The following is a 20565-nucleotide window of genomic DNA, read 5'->3' as shown; positions in this document are numbered from 1 at the left end:
TATATCACTTCTTGATTAATGTTTCTCAGTATTTTAAGACAGGGGTGTGACATTTGTCCATCGACTCACCATTTTACCAGCTTCTTTAGCAGGAAATTCATTAATTGAAGAAATTCCTACAAACAGGGCCATAAGAAAAGTACCCAGTTAATTACTTTTTGAAGACATTAGCATAGATAGGTCGTGAGGGAGAATAGAAATAGCACCTCACCTGGGAATTTAATGCAGGAGGTGTCCAACCTTAGCAGCTTTTAAGACTTGTGGATTTCAACTCTCAGAATTCCCCAGCCAGCTATGCTGGGAGTTGAAGCCCGCAAGTCTTCAAGTTGTCAGGGTTCAATGTTTTGTGACAGCTTGGTTGACCCACCCATCTCTAGTATACTGTCAGATCTCCCAGGTAAACCATATAGGAAATATCACTACATAAGCTATTTCTACTTCTTTAGTACCTTAATTGAATCTTTCAAATCTGAAGGTATAAACCTCCCACAATCATTTTAACCACCTGAGCTTCAGAATCCAATCTTTGCTTCCATAGGGTGCTCATTACCTGTACAATTCCTTTTTATTTTTTGTAGGTGTGAGCACATCATGGCATCTTCCCAAAGCCTTCATTGCCATCCTGCCAAGTGCTTATCTGTGCCGTATCTCCTGATGGTTCCTTAACTGTTGACAGTCAGACTTAAAAGGGCAGAACTATTTTCCAGTTCAGCTCTAAGGCTGACTGCTGTACCAGTTATGTTTAATCTTAGTCCTGCTTTTCTCAGTGGCCCTTAACTTTCATCAGTCAAGCTTGCGGATTATTGGCAAGGTCGGAATATTGGCCACTGGATGCTGCAAGATGCCATAAAGGTAGCTGAAGGGTCCTTGGTGCTCTCTGAGCTTGCTTGCTGTCTTGCTGACGTTTCATTACCCTAACTAGGTAACATTATCAGTGCTAGTGTTTGGAAGAAAAATCCATCTGGTTCAGTTCCAAGCTGAGAGAAAGGCACTGGAAATAAAATGGAGGCTGGTTGGAAAAAAGGATTTCATTTATTGATGAACAGAAGCACAACCGCATGCGGTTTTGGGACAGCAGACATATTATCTTGAGTTATTTTTATACCGTTTCTGAAATGCGGCTGGGGTTGTGCCATGTAGTGAGCTCAGTGTCTTTTGCTGTTCTACCGGTGGTGGGTTAATCCTACTATGTCCTAAAGGTCCTGTTCTGTCTTCTTTATTACCATCACCTGGAGCTGAAGATGTTTTGTTGATGAATAGATTGGCCTGGATTTCTTAATGGGCACAAAAGTATCCATCTCAAAAGACTTCAGGCATCTGCTGGAGGTTATTTTGCTCGGCAGGAAGATTAGGGCTGCTTTCTGCCTTTAAGAACATGTTTCTACATTTCTCCTTTGGGGAAATATAATATTCTGCCTCTTTTAATATCCTCCCCAATTTTTTCATTCTCTAGGAGTGTGTGTGTGTGTGTGTGTGTGTGTGTGTGTGTGTGTGTGTGATTACTTCTTATACTATAAAGGAGTGTTGTTTGCTGTCAGTTTATATTCTGGTGACTTGCCTGTCTGTGTGGGTGACCTTAGAGATTCTTTAGTTGGGCTGCTAGTAATGGATCTTTGGCAGTTTCTTGACTGGGATATTGCTTACTCAGTTGTTGGTCTGATGTTAACCTTGGAGTTAATCTGTGCTGATCTGGGTGCTGATTGTTGGTGGAGAGGTGCTGGAGTCTTTTTGTTCTCTTTTGGGCTGGTTGATTGCCTTTTTCTTTTTGGCGCAATCTATAGATCTTGTTAATGTCTATGTGTCTAGCGATGGCTGATTTGCCAGAGTGCCAGGCTTCTAGAAATTCCCTGGCATTTTTGGACTAGGCCTGGTCTCGGATGGTCACATTTTTCTCAATCGTGGGAAGGTTCCCAATAAAGATAGCTGGGTAGATGAACGCCCCAAGTTCAGTCACATAAATATGGGGGAGGCAACCATTGGAACTTCAGATCCAGATCGTAAGTCTCCTTTTTCGGGTTCGGCAAAACTTCAAGCCGTCAGTAAAGGGTCAGTTGTAAGCCGAGGACTACCTATAGTACACAGTAGAGAATAAGAAGGGAGGTTGGACTGAGAAACAGATACAAAATTGGAAATAGGGACACTACCAATAGGACAAGCATGAAGGAAAAACAGAAGGAATATGTGTGGCAAACTCCCTACAGATAAGGAAGACACCTCATCTTTGCCAATAGAAACTACTTGATAGGAGCCAATACAGCAACAAAACAAAACAAAACAAAAAAACCCATTCCATTTTCATGGTTGCTTAATATCCATTTCTCAGATAAAAATAGTTTTGAGTCCAAGAGAGAAATGGCAGCTCAAACTGATTTATGGATTTAGGTATCAGCAGCATTTCTCTGAAAGCTCTATTACTTGTCAGAGATTGACCATTCCCCTGAATTATATGTTAACTGGTAAGCCAGAGCTACTGCTAAGTGCTTGTAAAATTGTAAAACTGAGGGTGCAAAGCTTCCCTTGGCTTCTGGTCCACATTAGGCATTGAGTAGCACCTAGCCTGGTGAGGGCTGAGAAGGGTGGATTGGTCAAGAGTCCAACCCAGTAGGCTTTTGTGGTTGACAATAGAGTCCAATGTGGCTCTTGAATGTCCAACAATACAGGTAGTCCTCAACTTATAATCACAATGGAACCCCAAATTTATATTGTTAAGTGAGTTTTTCTCCATTTTATGACTTTTTGTGGCATAAACTGTTTCAACTCCTACCCTCAAAATGATGCTATAGAGCCCTGCACACCAGAACAACTAGACACAAAGACAGTTTTTCCCAAATGCCATCACTCTCCTAAACAATTAATTCCCTCAACACTGTCCAACTACTTACAAAGCTTGCACTACTATTACTATTAACCTTCTCATCACTCCTTATCGCCCATCCCCTCCCACTTGTGACTGTATGACTGTAACTTTGTTGGTTGTATCCTTACGATTTATATTGACTGTTTCCTAGTATGATTTTGATTGCTTATTGTACCCCATGACTATTATTAAGTGTTGTACCTGATGATTCTTGACTCTTGACAAATGTATCTTTTCTTTTATGTACACTGAGAGCATTTGCACCAAGACAAATTCGTTGTGTGTCCAGTCACGCTTGGGCAATAAAGAATTCTATTTTCTTGCCATGTTTGTTAAGTGAATCACTGCAGTTATTAAATTAGTAAGCCAGTTGTTAAGTGAATCTGATTTCCCCATTGACTTGGCTTGGGAGAAGGTCTCAAAAATGACTCTGGGACACTGCAACCATCATAAATATGAGTCAGTTGTCAAGCGTCCAAATGTGACCATGGGGATGCTGCAATGGTCATAAGTGTGAAAAATGGTCATAAGTCCCCTTTCTTCAGTGCTGTTGTAACTTCAAATGATCATGAAATGAACTGTTGTAAGTTTGAGGATTACCTGTCATGGACAATTAAGGTCTCTTCTGTTCCAAAAAGGTTTTTAAAATGCCTTCTGGCAGACTCAAAAGTTGCACCTTTGTGAAAATGCAAATGAATTTTACTTTAGGAATAATAGCAAGAACTCCGAATTGTGCTTCTCCACAAGTTTCAACACAGGCACACTAGAAATTTGCAGGTAATGAAACATTAATGAGACCAGTTATCTCATCTTCTCCTGGGGATTTGACAGATGAATTTACTGCAGGCTGGTGTTTGTGCTGTCACTGGAGTTTTTATAGCTCCCAGATGAACAGGTGGATTCATTTATCGGACTCAGCCGAAACGTGGTTGGTTTGCTTTGGGGTTAGCCAAATGCATGAGCCCAGCCAAGGGAATAATGGGGAGAAGTTCCTGTGTCAATGTAATAATTTCATATTGGCTAGAGTGCTGGGCTTGGATTGAAGCTTGACTATTCTCATCAACTCTATACAGTATTTCACTGGGTGACTCTGTTTAATATACTGTTGAAGACCATTTTATAGGCACATAATGGAGAATTAGTAATCTTCAGTGTGCAACAAAAGTAGAGAAGAGCAACAAAAGAACTGGGTACGCTTCTCCTAAAGAAGAGAAGGCTAAAAGGAGACTTACTAGAAATCTTCCAACACCTGAAGGGATATTACTATTGGGAAACTGGCAGCCAGGCTGGAGGTAGGGGTCAAATGAGCACCTAGCTTGGAATCCTTTTGCAATCACAAGCAGCCTAAGCTTACCTCCCCCCAAGATCCATGAAGCCTTATGTGGTTATTCCAAGGGGAAGTCATGAGCAGTCTGGTGGGAGTTTTGTAACACAGGTGGTAGATAATAAAGTTACTGAATTTCATTATTCATGAGTGGCTTTGGTTGCTTGCTACTGACAGGGAAAAGGGTGTGGGTTTGTTCTCTGTAATACCTAAAACTAAGGGAAGAGCCAACAGGCAGACATTTTTACAGAGGGAGATCCAGACTTAGAATTTCCCAAGAAATGTTAAGTAGCCCAACAGCTTGCATTGGGAGTACTGGGGGATGAATTGTTGAAAATTGGAATGGTGTGGGAATAGGAGTTGGAGTTGGATTAAAAATACTTTCAAAGTTGCTTACAACCATATGATTACCCTAGACTAGTTGTTGGACCAGAATCTCCTGTATCTAAAAAGAAGTGGAGCCTATCAATTACATCACCCTGTCAGCTTTGCATATTGCTAAAGTGGACACTGAACCCACCAAGAAGAAAACAGAGGTGCTGTAGAAGAAGGACTGGCAGAAGCTGGGGGTGGAGTTAAAAGAAGGACTAGCCTGGAATCCCTACATAGCCATAAGTAAACTAAGTCCAACCTCAGAGGGATAGAATTGAGATCATGTGAAGTGTTAATACCACTTTATAATGCCTTGGTAAGGCCACATTTAGAATACTGCATCCAGAGTCCTGTGCATAGACACCAGTAGCAACAAATCATTTTATTTCGACCTTCAGGTGTGGACCTGGTCTTTTATCCCTGACAGGTGCACGTTTTCCATTAAGACCATGGAAGATCTGGCTGCAAAACTCCAAATGGCCACAGGATGGCAGCAATCCATACAACATTCCACCCCACCCAGGCACCTTAAGTCTGGCTGATCTTTTAGTGGCTATTCAAATATTTTCAGCCCAGCTCCTGTAGCCTTCATTTCTGTTAAGGCTTCTAAAAAAGCTGCAATGATACAGCCCTCAGAATTTGAGCTTTACTTCAAGACATTCCTGTTTTGTTTTTGTTTTTTTTTAAGTCCTTTTATTTGAGCTCTACTCATTTTTTGTGGCCTTGTTTTCATGCTGCGGAAAACAACAAATAAGGGCCGTGAATTGCCCTTCCATCTGCTAGTAGTCGTTTGTAGGACACGCCAGGTTCACAACTTCATGGAAGATCATAAAAACAGGAATGACATCATTCATGAACCGCATCAGTATTTCAGTAATAATGAATGGCTCTTAATTACCACCTGCCTGTAGTACTTGATGCGTTCTGCTTTTCCTTCCTTCGGGAAGACAGTCTAACTTAATTTTTTTTTTTTTTAACCATATCTAATGTTGGAGGCATGACCTCTCCAGCTCACGAAGCCTGCAATCTCCAGCTGTTAATCTTGCCTCAAGGTTCTTGTGTGTGTGTGTGTGAGCCACTTGCAACAAGCACGACAAGTTTACATCCAGAGTATCTGGGGTTTTCTTTCTGTTTTCGTCCCAGATCAAAAGCGATATTTGATTACCTGGTTCATCTTAAGCACCATGCTCTCTAGGTGTTTGTATGTACAAATGGGGCAGGAGGGGGTCAGACTACACGTCATCTTAAAGCTATTTCTGGCAGCCTCAACTTGCTCTTTGGTTTGATAATAAATGTAGGGGACCCTGAAACATGCAAAATTGTTGTGATTGTCACGCTTAAAACCGCTTTCTACCTATATTTTGGTTCTTGTGAGTAGGACTAGAGTAGAATAATAAAATATGGTGTTGGAAGAAATATCCTTCTGGGTTCAGTTCCAAGTGGGGAAGAAAGACACTGGAAACATGGAGGCTGTTTGGAAAGATGGTTTAATGGTGGGCAGGATCACGTGGCTTGCAGTTCCAAAGTGAAAAGGACGATCACATGCTTCAAGATATTGGATGAAGGAAAAGAAGGGCCAAGATGCTGAGAGACCCTTAGTTTTATACCCTCCATTGGGCCCCCATCTTAGTGTTTCCCGTTCCTATGTAACAAATGTATCCCATTGGCTGTCAGACTCCCAGGGGCGGGGTCTTAGATAACCTGTAGGCTTTGTCTGGACCCCATGGCTTCACCTGAATGCCGGCTGATGCAATCTTCCCAGGCCCAGGTGGTGAGATGGCCCAGGGCTCCTCCCTTTATGAAGAAGTTTTCCCCTCTGAAATTCTTGGCCAGATACAGGCAGAGGTTGCTCGACTGTTCATAAGCTTGGATCTCAAACAACATCAAGTTCTTCGCCCTCTTCTCCCTGGATTTCTTTCACGGCAGCTGGTTTTCCTTCAAGGTGAGGGTGTTTTTTTTTTGGCGGGGGGGAATCTCTGTGCCTAACTCATCGCCATTCGGCTTCTGCTGGGAGTTTTCTTCTTCTCCGTCCTCCTGACTGCAGGCAGTGCCTTGACTTGTGAAGTATGCTCCTCACAAAGTTCAGATTGTACTGGTTCAAAGCAGGAGTGTAATATTGACAATGCCGTCTGCATGACGTTGACGACTGAATACGGAACCCAGAAAGTGACAAACACTATCAGAAGTTGCAGTACAAAAGGCGCTTGCAAGGTATTTGAAGATATGAAAGGAAAGGCTACCACTCAGCAAACACCCACTGTTCCAGCTGGAGCGATCACTAAACCAGTTATCTGCAGCAAAGCCCCTCCTTCCTTTGCACCCTTCTTCCCAGCAGTCCTTGGGCTCCTCCTGAAGAAGTTTCTCTTCTAAAGTTCTTCCTTCCACCCAAGAAGTTGCCCCCTTTTTCTTGGCGTATGTATTCTCTCCAGCTGATCAGGCGGGATCTTCGATGTTATGCATAGGTCTCTATATTTTCCCCAACTGAAACCAGTCAAATAGACAAATATATAATCAGTCAAATGGAAACCAGTTAAGCCGACAAATATATAATCAGCAGCCTTGAATGTGTGTTTGAAGTGGAAAAAATTGTATAATTCAGATAAAGAAAACAATAAATAATAAACAATTGGAAAAAAAAAGAATACTCTGGCCCAGGCCTTAATGACCCACCAATTAACGAAGGTGGGGGTGAGTTTCTGCTTCTGAGTTTCTACTTTTTTTAGAGGAAATATTCTGCTTTTTAAAATATATCCTAAGTATGTCATTTTCCTCGGAGTGGGGTGGGTGCTGACTTCCTACAGCTTCGAGCACCCCCTTTTGGACATCTACAGCATGAGAGTTGGGAGGAATTAGGTAAACTAATCATGTACAATGTGACCACATTTTGACTCTGTGGGATTTGGCGGTAACCTTCCCCTGCCACACCCACCAAGCCACGCCCACCAAGCCACGCCTACCAAGCCGCACCCACAGAACCCGTAGTAAAAAAAAATTTAATCCCTCCACTGTCCTGAATCCTTCCCAAAGATCTGGGATAGGCAAATGTTCTTCGATAGTGTTAAAGGTATTGTCATAATATGTAAGCTGTCCCAAGTAAAGCAGCCCTTTGCAATTGACTGATAGTGATTTTGTCAATGCCGATGGCATTGAAGTGGTGCTCCATGTGTTTTGTGATTGCACGCAAGGCACAAGTCAAATGTCCTTTATCCTGAGTAATATTGACTGGTACTGGTTTATTGGTTCTGTATAAACACCACTGCTTCAAGAACAAGAAAAAAAAAACCATGTTTTAAGATGATCCAGCATCAGGATATTTAAATTGTACTGTTTGTAATTATTCTCTTGTTAATTAGAAATCTGGAAGCTTTGAATTGTAGAGTATTCACAGATTTGCATAATATTTTATGTGGCCGACTCCTTTATTTTCAAGGTGCTGTTTCAAGAAACCTCTAATAATTATATGTCAGGTTTCACAGCAGTTGTCTCTTATTTTGAGAGACCCAAAGCATTTTGCTTTATTTAAATAATTCAGAAAGCCCTCCATCAATATGGGAGAGTGTTGGAAGAAAAATCCCGCCTGGTTCCAAGCTGGGGAAAAAAGGCACTGGAAATAGAATAGAGGCCGATTAGAAAGAAAAACTCTGTTTATTGATGAGCACAACCAACATAGCAGACAGTTCTGGGACAGCTGATGAACTAGCAAGGATTTTTATACAGTTTCTGAAATGCTGCAGGGGGTTATACAATGTAGTGAGCCTGGTGTCTTTTGCTACTCTGATGGTGGTGGGTTAATCCTGTTATATCCTAAATGTCACGTCCTGTTCTTAGAATTTGGGTGGAGGGTGTGTGTGTGTGTGTGTGTGTAAATTTTAATTCCATTGTTGGAGGTGAAGATGTTATATTTGTGAATAGGCTGGCCCAGCCTTTCTTAAATGGGCATAAAATATCCATCCATCTAGCATCGGCTGGAGGCTATTAAAAAGACTGAGACTGTTTGCTGCCTTTAAGAAATGTTTCTCTATTTCTCCTTTGGGGAAATATACCATAATATTCTGTCTCTTTTAATATTCCCCAAAAGATTTCATTCTCTGGGACAGGGGTGGGGGAGATGCGTGATTATTTCTTAGAGGAGCTTGAACTGAGCATTTTCCAATGTACAGCTAATAAAAATGACAGATTTGGGTCCAGAAATAATATCAAGATGTATAAAGTTACAAGTCTAGAATTTAAATTGCTTCCTTGTTCCCCACAGCTTTGCAGAAATAAGTGATGGAGGTCGATATTATTTTATTGTGCCTGGGACATTATTCCCGAAAATTGACTAGCAAAGTTTATAATTAGCTTCAGTTTTCCAAAATTATGATTTGCTACCTGAAAAACCTCTTCTTACTCTCTTCTGCCTCTGTTAGGTCCCTGCCATTTTGGTCCTTTATCCTGTCAATCTTTGCATTAAACGTTCCCTTCATATCTCCAGTTTTCCTGAAGAGATCTCTGGTCCTCCCCATTCTATTGTTTTCTTCTATTTGTTTGCATTGTTCATTTAAGAAGGCATTCTTATCTCTTCTAGCTATTCCCTGGAATTCTGCATTCAGTTGGGTGTGTCTTTCTCTTTCTCCCTTGCCTTTCACTTCCCTTCTTTCCTCAGCTGTTTGCAAAATACTTTTGCAAATACTTTGTAAAAAAGGTAGTCTTAGAGGAGATCAACCCTGACTGCTCTTTTGAAGGCCAGATCCTGAAGATGAAACTCAAAGGCTTTGGTCACCGAATGAGAAGGAAGGACTCTCTGGAGAAGAGCCTCATGCTGGGAACAATTTGAGGGCAAAAGAAGAAGAAGGGGATGACAGAGAATGAGGTGGCTGGATGGAATCACTGAAGCAGTTGGTGTGAGCTTAGATGGACTCCAGAAATGATAGAGGACAGGAAGGCCTGGGGGAACATTGTCCATGGGATCGTGATGGGTCAGACACGACTTCGCAACTAACAACAACAACTTGAAAAACATTGCAGTAGAGAGCCAGTACAGCCTTTGTCTTCCTTTCTGGATGTTGCAGTTATTTTTAGTAGTTTCTTCAGTGTTTTCACAGTCACCTAAAATTTGTACTGGTTTCAAAGTGTAAAAAGTGATAGATGTGAATTGCCTTTTAGAAGATTCTCTGAAGAACCAGCAAATAAGGCAGTCCTTTGAAGTAGCACTTCATAGCACGAAGCAACCTATTCTTCTCTAAACCAACCGAGACCTGAGTCACCATTGAACTAAGCCATAATTTGCTTAATGATGATCCATTGTACAGACCACACAGCTGGTTGGATTCACACCAAACAAAACAGTTCAGAGCCTGTCACATCTTGGTAACCCAGAGAGTGTTGTGTTTGATTTTGGCTTCACAGATGGAGTGAAAGCCAGCCATTTCAATGTGAAAAATCCTGATTTATGACTAAGCAACTCATATGTTCTGGATTGCAAACATCTGAAGAACCACTAGTTGGCAGCAAAGAGGTAACAACAGTGCTAGTTCTTAGCTGCCATCTACTGTTTATCTGGAATTTTGCAGCCCAGATCAAAGAGCCCTAACTATTTCTGCTTCATATAAAGGGGCCCAAGATTATTTTTGTGTGTGTGTGTGACATGGGACACCAGGAGCAAAGCTGTAAATTAAGTGGCAACTAACAGAACAGAGTCGAATCTGCTAGGATTTGCAATACGAGACATTAACTGAGCATTTAAGAGACTGCTGACTTTCTAGAAATTTGGCTTGCTCAGCTTCCTCCATAGAAGGATGGAAGTTTGTAAGTTGCAAAGTATAAATTGAATGAAATACTCGCAGGAGTAGTATGGATGCAGTTTTGCAGAAGCCTCCAAGAAGTGGCTTTACTGCACCATCTCACCCTCAGCTTGATCAAGAAACGAATATTTTACCTCTGTCTTCCCATTTTCATATCTGCATCCAGATCTTTATCTTACATCGCTTCGGAAGATATCAGCAGGCAGTTAATGGATGCCTCCTACAGAAAGATGCTCCCTTAATTAAAGAGAATAAGAAGGAATAGCAGCACACGAGAAATGAAAGTCAAATTGGCACCTATACGATCCCTTATGATTCTGCTCATTAGTTTCTCATTCCTGCTGTTCTCTCCAGCTGCTAAATCTAAGAAAACAATCCAATGGGGAATTTGTGCAGGTAGTCCTTACGACCATGACGGAGCCCAAAATTTCTTTCTTTTTTTTTTTAAATAAAGTTTTATTGAGTTTTAACAAAACAAATAAAACATCTTATTTGAGTACAGCAGGGTTCCAGGTTATCACATTTCCATACAGACACAATTTCATATGCATATTCATCTTCAACTTCAACTTTATGTATTCGGTTTCATATCTTATTACTCTTTTTCCAACTTCTCACTATTTCTCCCTTTACTTCTCTTAATTTTCTTTTATGGTTATCTCATTTTCTTCTTATTCAATTGTATTTCTTTTACCTAAATTTCTATATCTTTTTATTCATTGTACTTATACTTTCGTCTGTCTTGTTTATAATTTCATATGTTCTCTTCCAATATTCTTAAGAAGCAAAATTCCCCCTATGATTGCCAATCGAAGTGCAACACCTTTAAATCTTATTGTTATTATCATATGAAATCTCATTAAACATTCAATTTGTGCATTCTAAAATTATAACATTCAAATTTCTAATATCTATTTTATATCATGTAGATCTTATCATTCAGACTCTGCTTGGTACTTCCCCTTGAAAATGTAAAAAGAAAAATTCTAAAAGCATAGCAAAAACAATATATATGTATATATAAACATTAGTAAACAAAATAGTTATTCAAAATCATTCTAGTGCTGGTATGAACCTTGTACATCTTTCACGTTTCTAGCTGAGCAAATACCTTTAATCCTAGTACGTTTCCCCTTTTTCTTTATTTCCTGTTTTTGTCCCTCATAAGTTCTTTCCCTTTCTATCTTTCCCCGCCTTTTCTCCATGGAAACACAGAGGCTGTTTGGAAAGATGGTTTAATGGTGGACAGGACTACATGCCTTGGAGCTCTTGGGTTGAGAGATGCTGAGAATCACTGAGTTTTATTATGTCTTCTGAATTTGAATTTGAGCTTGTATTCTGATTGGTTGTCAGACTCCCATGGGGCCATGCAGGAGCAACTTTGTAGGTTGTTCTGAGTCCCAGGCTTGGTTGAGTCTTGCTGGGTGATTGCCCAAAGGGCTTTGGGCAATTCCGCTTATGGCTCTGCCTGAAGGAGGTAGATCTTTGTTATGTAGAATAGACCAGCCCAGGCCTTAATGGCCCATTAACAAAGGTTTTGGGAGCTGAGTTTCTGCCTCTCTGAGTTTCTACATCTCTTTTAGAGGAAATATTCTGCCTTTTTAATATAACCTAAAATTTCATTTTCCTAGGAGAGAGGTGGGTGCTAACTTCCAACACGTATTTTAGGTGAGTTTACAACAGCACTGAAAAATTTACTTATGATCCTTTTTCACACTTATGGCCATTGCAGCATCCCAGTGGTCAGCTGATTTGCGTTCATATGATTGACAACAGACTCATGTTTACGACGGTTGCAGTGTTCCCTGGGGCCATGCAATCCTTCTGACAAGCCAAGTGAATGGGGTGACCAGACTCACTTAACAACAGTGTTACCAATTTGACAACTGCAGTGATTCACTTAACCACTGTGGCAAGAAAAATTCGTAAAATGGGGCAAAACCCAATTAAACAAATGTCTCACTTAGCAACACAAATCTTGGGCTCATTCATGGTCGTAAGTTGAGGACCACATGTATAACCACTGCAAAAAGAGTCATAACATTGGGCTGGATCACATGGTGACTTGCTTGAATTATGATTATAATTCTGGACTCGACAGTCAAAAGTTGAGGACTTCCTGTATGTCTCACTTAGCAACATTAATCTGTTCTGACCAAGGCTTCCTGAGACGGTAACAATCACACGCTGTTCCCAAAAACCTTGTTTTTATTTCAACAGCTGTGAATTATATGCATTCAGATCCCATAATGAGTCCCAAACAGTTTATGAATAGTCCAACAGAAGTCTGCCACATTCCTTTGGGATAAGACTGATAAGCACCCACCTTTATCTCCCTTGAAATGCTGCCAATGACTAAATTGCCAATTAGCTGTACAAGGCCAAATGGAACACAAAGTCAACACAGAGCTTCAGAGTTAAACCAACCAGAACAAAGTTGCTTCCTGCAAAGGCTCATGTCCCTTTGCTCCTCTATACCTTATGGGAGGACCAATCATTACTCCCAAGTCACCCCTTTTGTCTTAATTGTTCTTGCCTTCTGGCAGCTCTGCACAAGAGCACACTGGGAGCAGGCTCCCCCTGTTCCTCTATCTCGCTGATGTCAGATTCTAGAGGCTTCAGAGTCAGCACATAACTCTCAGATGGCGCTGTGTATCGAACGCAGATCCCTCGTCCGAGCCCTCCCCAGACTCCAGGACTGGCCCATGTTCCTCCCCACTGTCCAACTCTGCTGCCAGCTCCGCAGGCTGCCGGCGGACCACAACAGAATCTTGGGCTCAACTGTGGTCGTAGGTTGAGGACCACATGTAAAACCCCTGCAAAAGGAGTCATAACATTGGGCTGGATCACATGGTGACTTGCTTGAATTATGATTCTAATTCTGGGCTTGACAGTCAAAAGTTGAGGACTTCCTGTATGTCTTCTTATATCTCTTCTTGCAGAGGAGCAAAACTAGGCCACAGCGACCTCTGGTTTTGGATAAGGAATAGACAAACAGCAGCATCAAATGGCATCTTTCCTATCCTTCAATTTTAAGTCTGACGAAGGATGTAGTTCAGGTTCAGAGGTGGTATTCAGCAGGTTCTGACCAGTTCTGGAGAACCGGTAGCGGAAATTTTGAGTAGTTTGGGGAATCGGCAAATACCACCTCTGGCTGGCCCCGCCCCCATCTATTCTCTGCCTCCTGAGTCGCAGCTGATCGGCTGGGTTTCCTTTGGTTGCCCTGCAGAGGAGAACGGAGCTGGAAAGCAGGTTAGTGGGGTGGGGAGGGAATGGGGATTTTGCAGTATCCTTCCCCTGCCAGGCCCACCAAGCCACGCCCACAGAACTGGTAGTAAAAAAAAAAAATTGAATCCCACCACTGGTTCTTATAGGTTACAGCCTATAAGTAAGATGACATTGGTTGAAAGAGGAAATGAATCGAGAGCAGAGGTGGTATTCAGCAGGTTCTGGAGAACTGGTAGCAGAAATTTTGAATAGTTCAAAGAACCGGCAAATACTATCTCTAACTGGCCCTGCCCTCATCTATTCTCTGCCTCCTGAGTCCCAGCTGATTGGCTGGGTCTTCTCTGGTTGCCCTGCACAGGAGAGTGGAGCTGGAAAGCAGGTTAGTGGGGTGGGGAAGGAATGGGGATTTCGCAGTATCCTTCCCCTGCCATGCCCATTAAGCCACGCCCACAGACCCGGTAGTAAAAAATTTTTTGAATCCCATCACTGTTCAGGTCAGCATCTTTTGTTCCCCTGAAAGGCCTAGGAGGAGAAAGAAACGAAGAAATTTTTTTTTGCTAAGCATCCGTTTCAATAGGTAATGTTGCATTTCGTGGCTCTCTGAGCTATGGGATTCTGGAACATTGCCCTGCAGTCTAGCCTTACCAGCAAGCCACACTGGTTATAAGTTATACTTATGAATGGGCTTTTATGGATATAATCTCCTGGAAAGAACCGCAGTATTATTCTGTACATCGCTTTCCCGCAGACTCGATTCATTTCACACTTCGGGTGCCAGTCATCAAGCAAATTAAGTAGTGTGGCATGTAAATTGGTGAATCAGCCCTTAGCAATAAAGAATGGTAATAAATTATTAGTTTTGCAAAGCTCACCTTCATTAGAGACCTTGTACTGAGAGAAATCTGGAAATGGCTCCCAGAGTTTAGCCTTAATTAGTTCTTTAGTCTTGTTTTTCTAGTCTAGTCTTGTCTTTTATTTTATTTTTCTAAAACCCATTAGTTTTTCCGCCTCCAAACTCACTTGCTTGTTTGTTTGCTTAGGTATCTTCATATTCCTGTTCATACAGGTGCAAGTTAAAGTGATTGACAATGAAAAGCAATAGCCCTTAGACTTATATACCACTTCACAGTGCTTTCCAGCCTTCTCTAAGCGGTTTACAGAGCCAGCCTATTGTCCCCCAACAATCTGGGTCCTCATCTTACCCACCTCGGAAGGACGGAAGGCTGAGTCAACCTTGAGCCTGGTGGGATTCGAAATGCCAAATTGCAGGCAGCCGGCAGGCAGCAGAAATAGCCTGCAGTACTGCACTCTGACCACTGCGCCACCATGGCTCTGTGTTGAAATACAATAATAAAGGCAATATACATACACACAACTGACCTGCCCTTGTGTTTCTAAAGGTAGGTAGCGAAAGGAAAGGAGAACATAATCCAAAAGAGAACCACTCACAACCATATAGGAAGGGCCTTAAAAGTGACAAGTGTAAGGGATTGTAGGTAGTGCTTGACTTACGAACATAACAGAGCATGCTCATCATGCTCATTGTGTCACGATGGCTTAGTAAAATGAGTAAAAGAGCTTGGTCACCATGGTTTTATGATGCTTTTTTGCAGTGAATCCATGGTCATTAAGCGAATTCCATGGTTGTTAAATGAACCGGTGGCTCTTCTATGGAAGGGGTTTTTGCCGGAAACTAGAAGCGTCAATTGTCAGCAAAGCCGTCGTAAAACATGGCCGTGTGATTACGGGACCCTGCAAACGGCTATAGATGCGTCTGTGTTGCCAAGTGTCTAAGGTTTGGTCATGTGATTTTGGTGGGGAAACCTTCAGAACTTTGAATCTGGGTGATAAGTAACCCCAAGGGAGATCCACCATAACTTTGAACGATCATAAGCAACCAGTTGTAAGTCATGGACAACCTACATTTCGAAGTTGGGGAGCATTCTAGAAAAAGGAGCTTCCCGCAAGTAATCACCAGGGGACATTATTCATCCAATGACTAAGTTGGTTCTTGGCCAACAGAGCAGGAGTTAACCTGGCCTAGCATGGCACAGGCATTCTGTGCATGATGCTGATCCAAAATTGTTTGCGGCCTCCTAGGTCAAGAGAAAAACTCAAAAGGAAGCTCAGTAGCTCTGTGGAAGCTTGCAGTGTTTGGAGGCATGAGGCGTACACGGCTGTCATGTTGTGTTACGTTTATGGGGTTGCACAATCAGTGCAAATAAAATGGCACAGAAGGGAAGACCGGGCACGAGGTGACGACTGAACGAACAATACTACTTGAGCTGAAACTGTCCAAGAAAGGGCATAATTGGAAGGCCAATTAAAATAGTTATAGGCATTGGGTCACTTAATGACCTTAATTGAGACCGGCAATTCTGCCACTAAGCAAAGCAGTTGCTAAGTGGGAAATCGTGTAACCGTGATTGTATTTTTTCTGGCTGGAGAAGAGAAGACTGTTTTCAGACCTTCATCTGCCTAGTGTCTTGTACGTAGCAAAAACAGTCTGGGGCTGGGAATTGGGGACACACTATGCAAACAGATTTCTCCCTTGAAAACCCTTTCTCTGCAATCTCTCTGCTCTACAACTGAGGCAAAGGGTCAGGTAAAGGAGAGCTTTGCTTTTATTCTTCCCATCCTTGCAGAGCAGAGAGGTTGAAGAGAAAGAGATTTCAGGAGAATACTGTTAATCATATTCCTTGACAGACCAAGCCGATCGATTGGGTTGCCAGCACAACTATATTGTTTTTATTGCGTACAAAAGCAAACAGCTTGTTCTCCTGAAATCCTTTTCTCTCCAATCAAACTGCTGTGCAAAACTTAAAAAAAACAACAACCACCAGTCAGGCACAGAACAATATGTACTGACTGTAATGATGATCCTGAGACTGAGGAACATTGCAAAATTTGATAAATTTGGGGCTATAAAGTTAGTTTTTTCAACACACTTGTAACTTCAGATGTTTGATAAGCAAGAACTATACTCTTATCTGTGTAGTAGTTGCAGAGGTCTTTGACAAGTGTGACTAGTTTTGGAGTATCCACCAATTGCACACCCGAACTCCTCTGGGGAAATGCAATCTCATGAAATCAGGTACACACTTGAATCCTCAGATCTTGGAATGATCTGTGAACAATATCTCTGTTATGCTAGGATCCCCTTTGCTTATCTGCAAGCAGAAGACACTTTCTTTTCGACCTTGCTATCTCTCTTAAAATAATACATGTGAATTTATGTGTATTTGATAGCGTCTATATATTGTTGCAGCTTTTAAAAATTGCAAGCTGTGGTGCAACATTCTGAGTTTTTGATGCTTAAATGAGTTCCTGTTTGTGGACAAATAATTTGATGCTCAAGTGAAGCAAATATATATATATATATTTCTGCTCAAATGAATTCTAGTTAGGTTTTTGATGCTTAGAAGTTTTCCAGTTTGGAGACAAAGCAAAAAGGCACAAATTAATTGTGAGACAAGGCAGTGTTGTCCCTGAGATGATAGACAAGGACTAAGGAGACGGAAGCTCAAAATAAACTCACAACTTTTTTTTTTTGCTTGTTCTACCTTTGGTTTGAATAAGGAATCATGGAAGAAGAGCAACAGATCTTTCTAAGCTTTTGGATAAGAGGCAGAATATAAATCTTAAGTAATGAATAAATAAGACAATGAAAACATGTACTGTGAAAATCTCAAAATATCTACAGACCCTTCACTTCCTGGACATAAATTATCTCAACTTCTATCCTCAAAATGGGAGTTTGTAGACTAGAGCATTGTACACTAGAACAGCATTGTACACAAGGTCATTTTTCCCCCCAAACGCCATCACTCTGCTAAACAACTAATTCCCACAACACTGTCAAACTATTTACTAAGACTGTATCACTATTATTCTTCTCATCCCCCCCCATTACCTATCTCCTTATGACTATAATCTTGTTGCTTGTATCTTTATGATTTACAGTATATTGTCCAATTTAGTTTCCCAGTATGACTTGATTGCTTATTTAGTATTCTGTGACTATCTCTAAGTGTTGTATCTTATGATTCTTGATAAATGTATTTTTAATGTATACTGGGAGCATATGTACTAAAGACAAATTCCTTGTGTGTCCAATCACCCTCAGCCAATAAAGAATTCTATTCTATTCTATTCTATTCTATTCTATTCTATTCTATTCTATTCTATTCTATTCCTATTCTATTCTATTCTATTCTATTCCTATCCTATCCTATCCTATCCTATCCTATCCTATCTTATCCTACCCTATTCTTTTCTACTCTATTCTACTCTACTCTACTCTACTCTCCTCTCCTCTACTCCTATTCTACTCTACTCTACTCTACTCTACTCTACTCTACTCTACTCTACTCTACTCTACTCTACTCTACTCCTATTCTGTTCTGTCCTGTCCTGTCCTGTCCTATTCTTCTCTATTCACTCCACTCTATTAAGATAAAAGAAAAAATGGACCATTAAAATGTGTCTTCTATTCCTACTTAATGTAACATGTGGGTTCCTTGGTAGCTAAGAAGTTGTCTGAGGAGAGAAGAACAGGCCGTCTGAGCTTCGTTTGTTTTCTTGCAGGTATTTCTTTACCAAGCTTCAAAATTCAGTCTCTTCTAGCACTGATGATGTTACCTACTTGGGTAATGAAATGTCTGCAAGAAAACACCCAAGCTCAGAGAGCAAGGACCTCACAGTTCAACTCTACCAATATTCTCTACCAATATTCTCTTTTATCAGTAAGAACTGGTTGATTTTATACATACAATGTAATCAGTGGTGCGTTTCAAAATAGTTTACCACCGGTTCGGCGGGCATGGCTTGGTGTGCGCGTGCACACACACTTTGCGCGGGTTTTCCGACTCACCTCCTGCAATGTCCCTGTCGCTTCAGCAGCTGATGCGTGGTACTCTGCTGTGCCGTGCCAAGCAGCTGCACCCCAAAAGCGGGGAATAAAGGTCAGTACGGGAGCCCAGGCGGTTGGGTGCGCCCAACAGCAGCTCCTCAGAGAGAACTGGTTCGGTCTCTGCCAATCTTCAGCGCTACCGCTCCGCTAGAACTGGGTCGAACCGGTAGAATAGCACAACGGAATGTAATGTAATTGCTACAAGTCTTGGAAGAATAGGTTAGGGACGGATCATCGCAGAGAACATCTATCTAAGCAGTCACTAAGAATGGACAATGATTTGATGGCACATAATTAATTGTTGCCATGCAGCCTTTGCTGACATGTTTTGCCTCATCAAATTCAGTTAGAAGAGATCAACGTTTTTCAGAGGTTGGTTTCACAAGACCGGCAAAATCATTTGGTAATTTGGTTTATTTTGGATCACCCCGTCCCGTATCCTCAGTCACCATGGTTTGTAAATCACGGGTTATGACTTAGCATATCATGCAAACCTAGTCTGTGGTATATTTAGGAAACTACCATTCACAGTGTGGTTTTGCATTTCCTTTCCTGGAATAGTAGCTTGTTTGCTTGTGTGTATGTTACTGCTTTTCACCAGTTATTTGGAAGTGATTCACAGGAGTTCTTCTATGCTAAAAACAGGTTAATGGCTGTGGGAAGCCAACGGAATGCATGGATTGTTAAAACTGCTTGAAACATAGCAGACCAGAAATGATTCTATAGGAGAGGTGCCATAATTGATTTCCTGCTTGGTTATTCTTTAAAACCACTTAAAAATACTTATTTTTAAATTCTTATCTGCTTTCAAAACTTGACGCTGGTCTAGAATTGTATACTTCATGCTTCCTGCTGATAAAAATTTATATATATATTTTTTCCTACAGCTGCCTTGGTTTGTTGCCTTTTAGTTATTTTTATGAGACTGGTCCATTGTTCTAAAGTGTATTGAAATAGTTTTGTTACACCGCCGTGGTAGATTAATTAACTGATTAATTAATTGATTGCTTAATGCATGCCTACACTCCTTTTCGGCCCAAATAGAACAGCTAGTCCTTGAGTTATAACCATAATGCTCATAAAGTGGGCCAATCATATGATCAACCCAATTTTACAAACTTTTTTGTTGTGGTTAAATTGACTTATAGTTCACAGTGGGACTGTTGCCCCTTCCCCTCCACCCCCCTGCAAAAAATAAATAAATAAAAAAAATCCAAGCAAATGGCTGGCTGGGGAATGCTGGGAGTTAAAGTCCTCAGGTCTTAAAGTTCCCAATGTTGGACACCCCCGCTTTAAGTGGACACCTCTGCTTTTAATGGAGTTTATCTCTATGGGCCTTTGGATGGTTGATTTATCATAATGCCAGCCTTCCAGAAACTAACTAGCATTTTTTTAAAAAAAAAATTGACTTGATCCAAAATGTCCATCGTTGAACTAATGGTTGAGTTTGTCTTGAATTTGTCCCTCCGGATTCTACAGAATCACTCGGCCTTTTCAATGTTCAGAATAGAAGAATAGAAGGATTCCATAACGCAAGTATTTCTCAACTTAGTTATTTGAAGATTAATGGAGTTCAACTCCCAGAGTTCCCCTGCCAGCACCGCTGACTGGGAAATTCTAGGAATTGAAGTCTCCATGCATTTTCAAGCTGCCAAAGTTGACAAACAGTACCCTAACCCCAGTGGGCTTTCTACTCATTTCAGTGAAGGGCCTGTCATGCCATTTGTTCTAACCCAGCTCCTCAAACACGACAAACCCTCTGAAGTTAACTCAAAGATTACTTTAATTAGGAGCAACCGCAAAAAGTTTCTCTCTCACCACAGGCTAACAAGTCTGTCCGGAAGGGAGATGAATAGTTGTCTGCCACATCTATTTCATCTCTGTCCCCTGCCTTTTATCCCCAGAGCTAGGGTGAGGCTTCACTAGCAGTGGTGGCTCTTCCGTCCCAAGGATCAGCCCATAGATTTCCCCTGCTCTCCTCTCCTCTTGTCTTCTGTGCATCCACGCATCAGGTACTAGACACAGCTGTTCCTCCTCTTCCTCATCAGCTACCTCCAGACCTAGGGGCTGTTGGCTCTCCATCGGAGGG

The 20565-nt window shown here is 41.4% G+C and overlaps 2 protein-coding genes across 3 annotated transcripts in view; both read left to right on the top strand.

The window, feature by feature from the left end:
* KCNQ3 (potassium voltage-gated channel subfamily Q member 3) overlaps nucleotides 1-20565 on the top strand; it is a 162198-nt gene that overhangs the window by 71501 nt on the left and 70132 nt on the right. The gene's annotated exons all lie outside the window — the stretch shown is intronic.
* On the top strand, nucleotides 6540-7031 carry LOC148126462 (uncharacterized; the record flags this gene model as incomplete). The annotated part of the gene is made up of 1 exon (XM_087931718.1): nucleotides 6540-7031. A coding segment is annotated over one exon (384 nt), but the record flags the coding sequence as incomplete, so codon positions are not given.

This window comes from Pseudonaja textilis, chromosome 3, assembly GCF_049901715.1.
Source record: "Pseudonaja textilis isolate UNSWEBS1 chromosome 3, rPseTex1.2, whole genome shotgun sequence".
Lineage (NCBI taxonomy): Eukaryota > Metazoa > Chordata > Lepidosauria > Squamata > Elapidae > Pseudonaja > Pseudonaja textilis.
The sequence above is the reverse complement of the archived record's forward strand: the minus strand, read 5'-3'. Positions and strand labels throughout refer to the sequence as shown.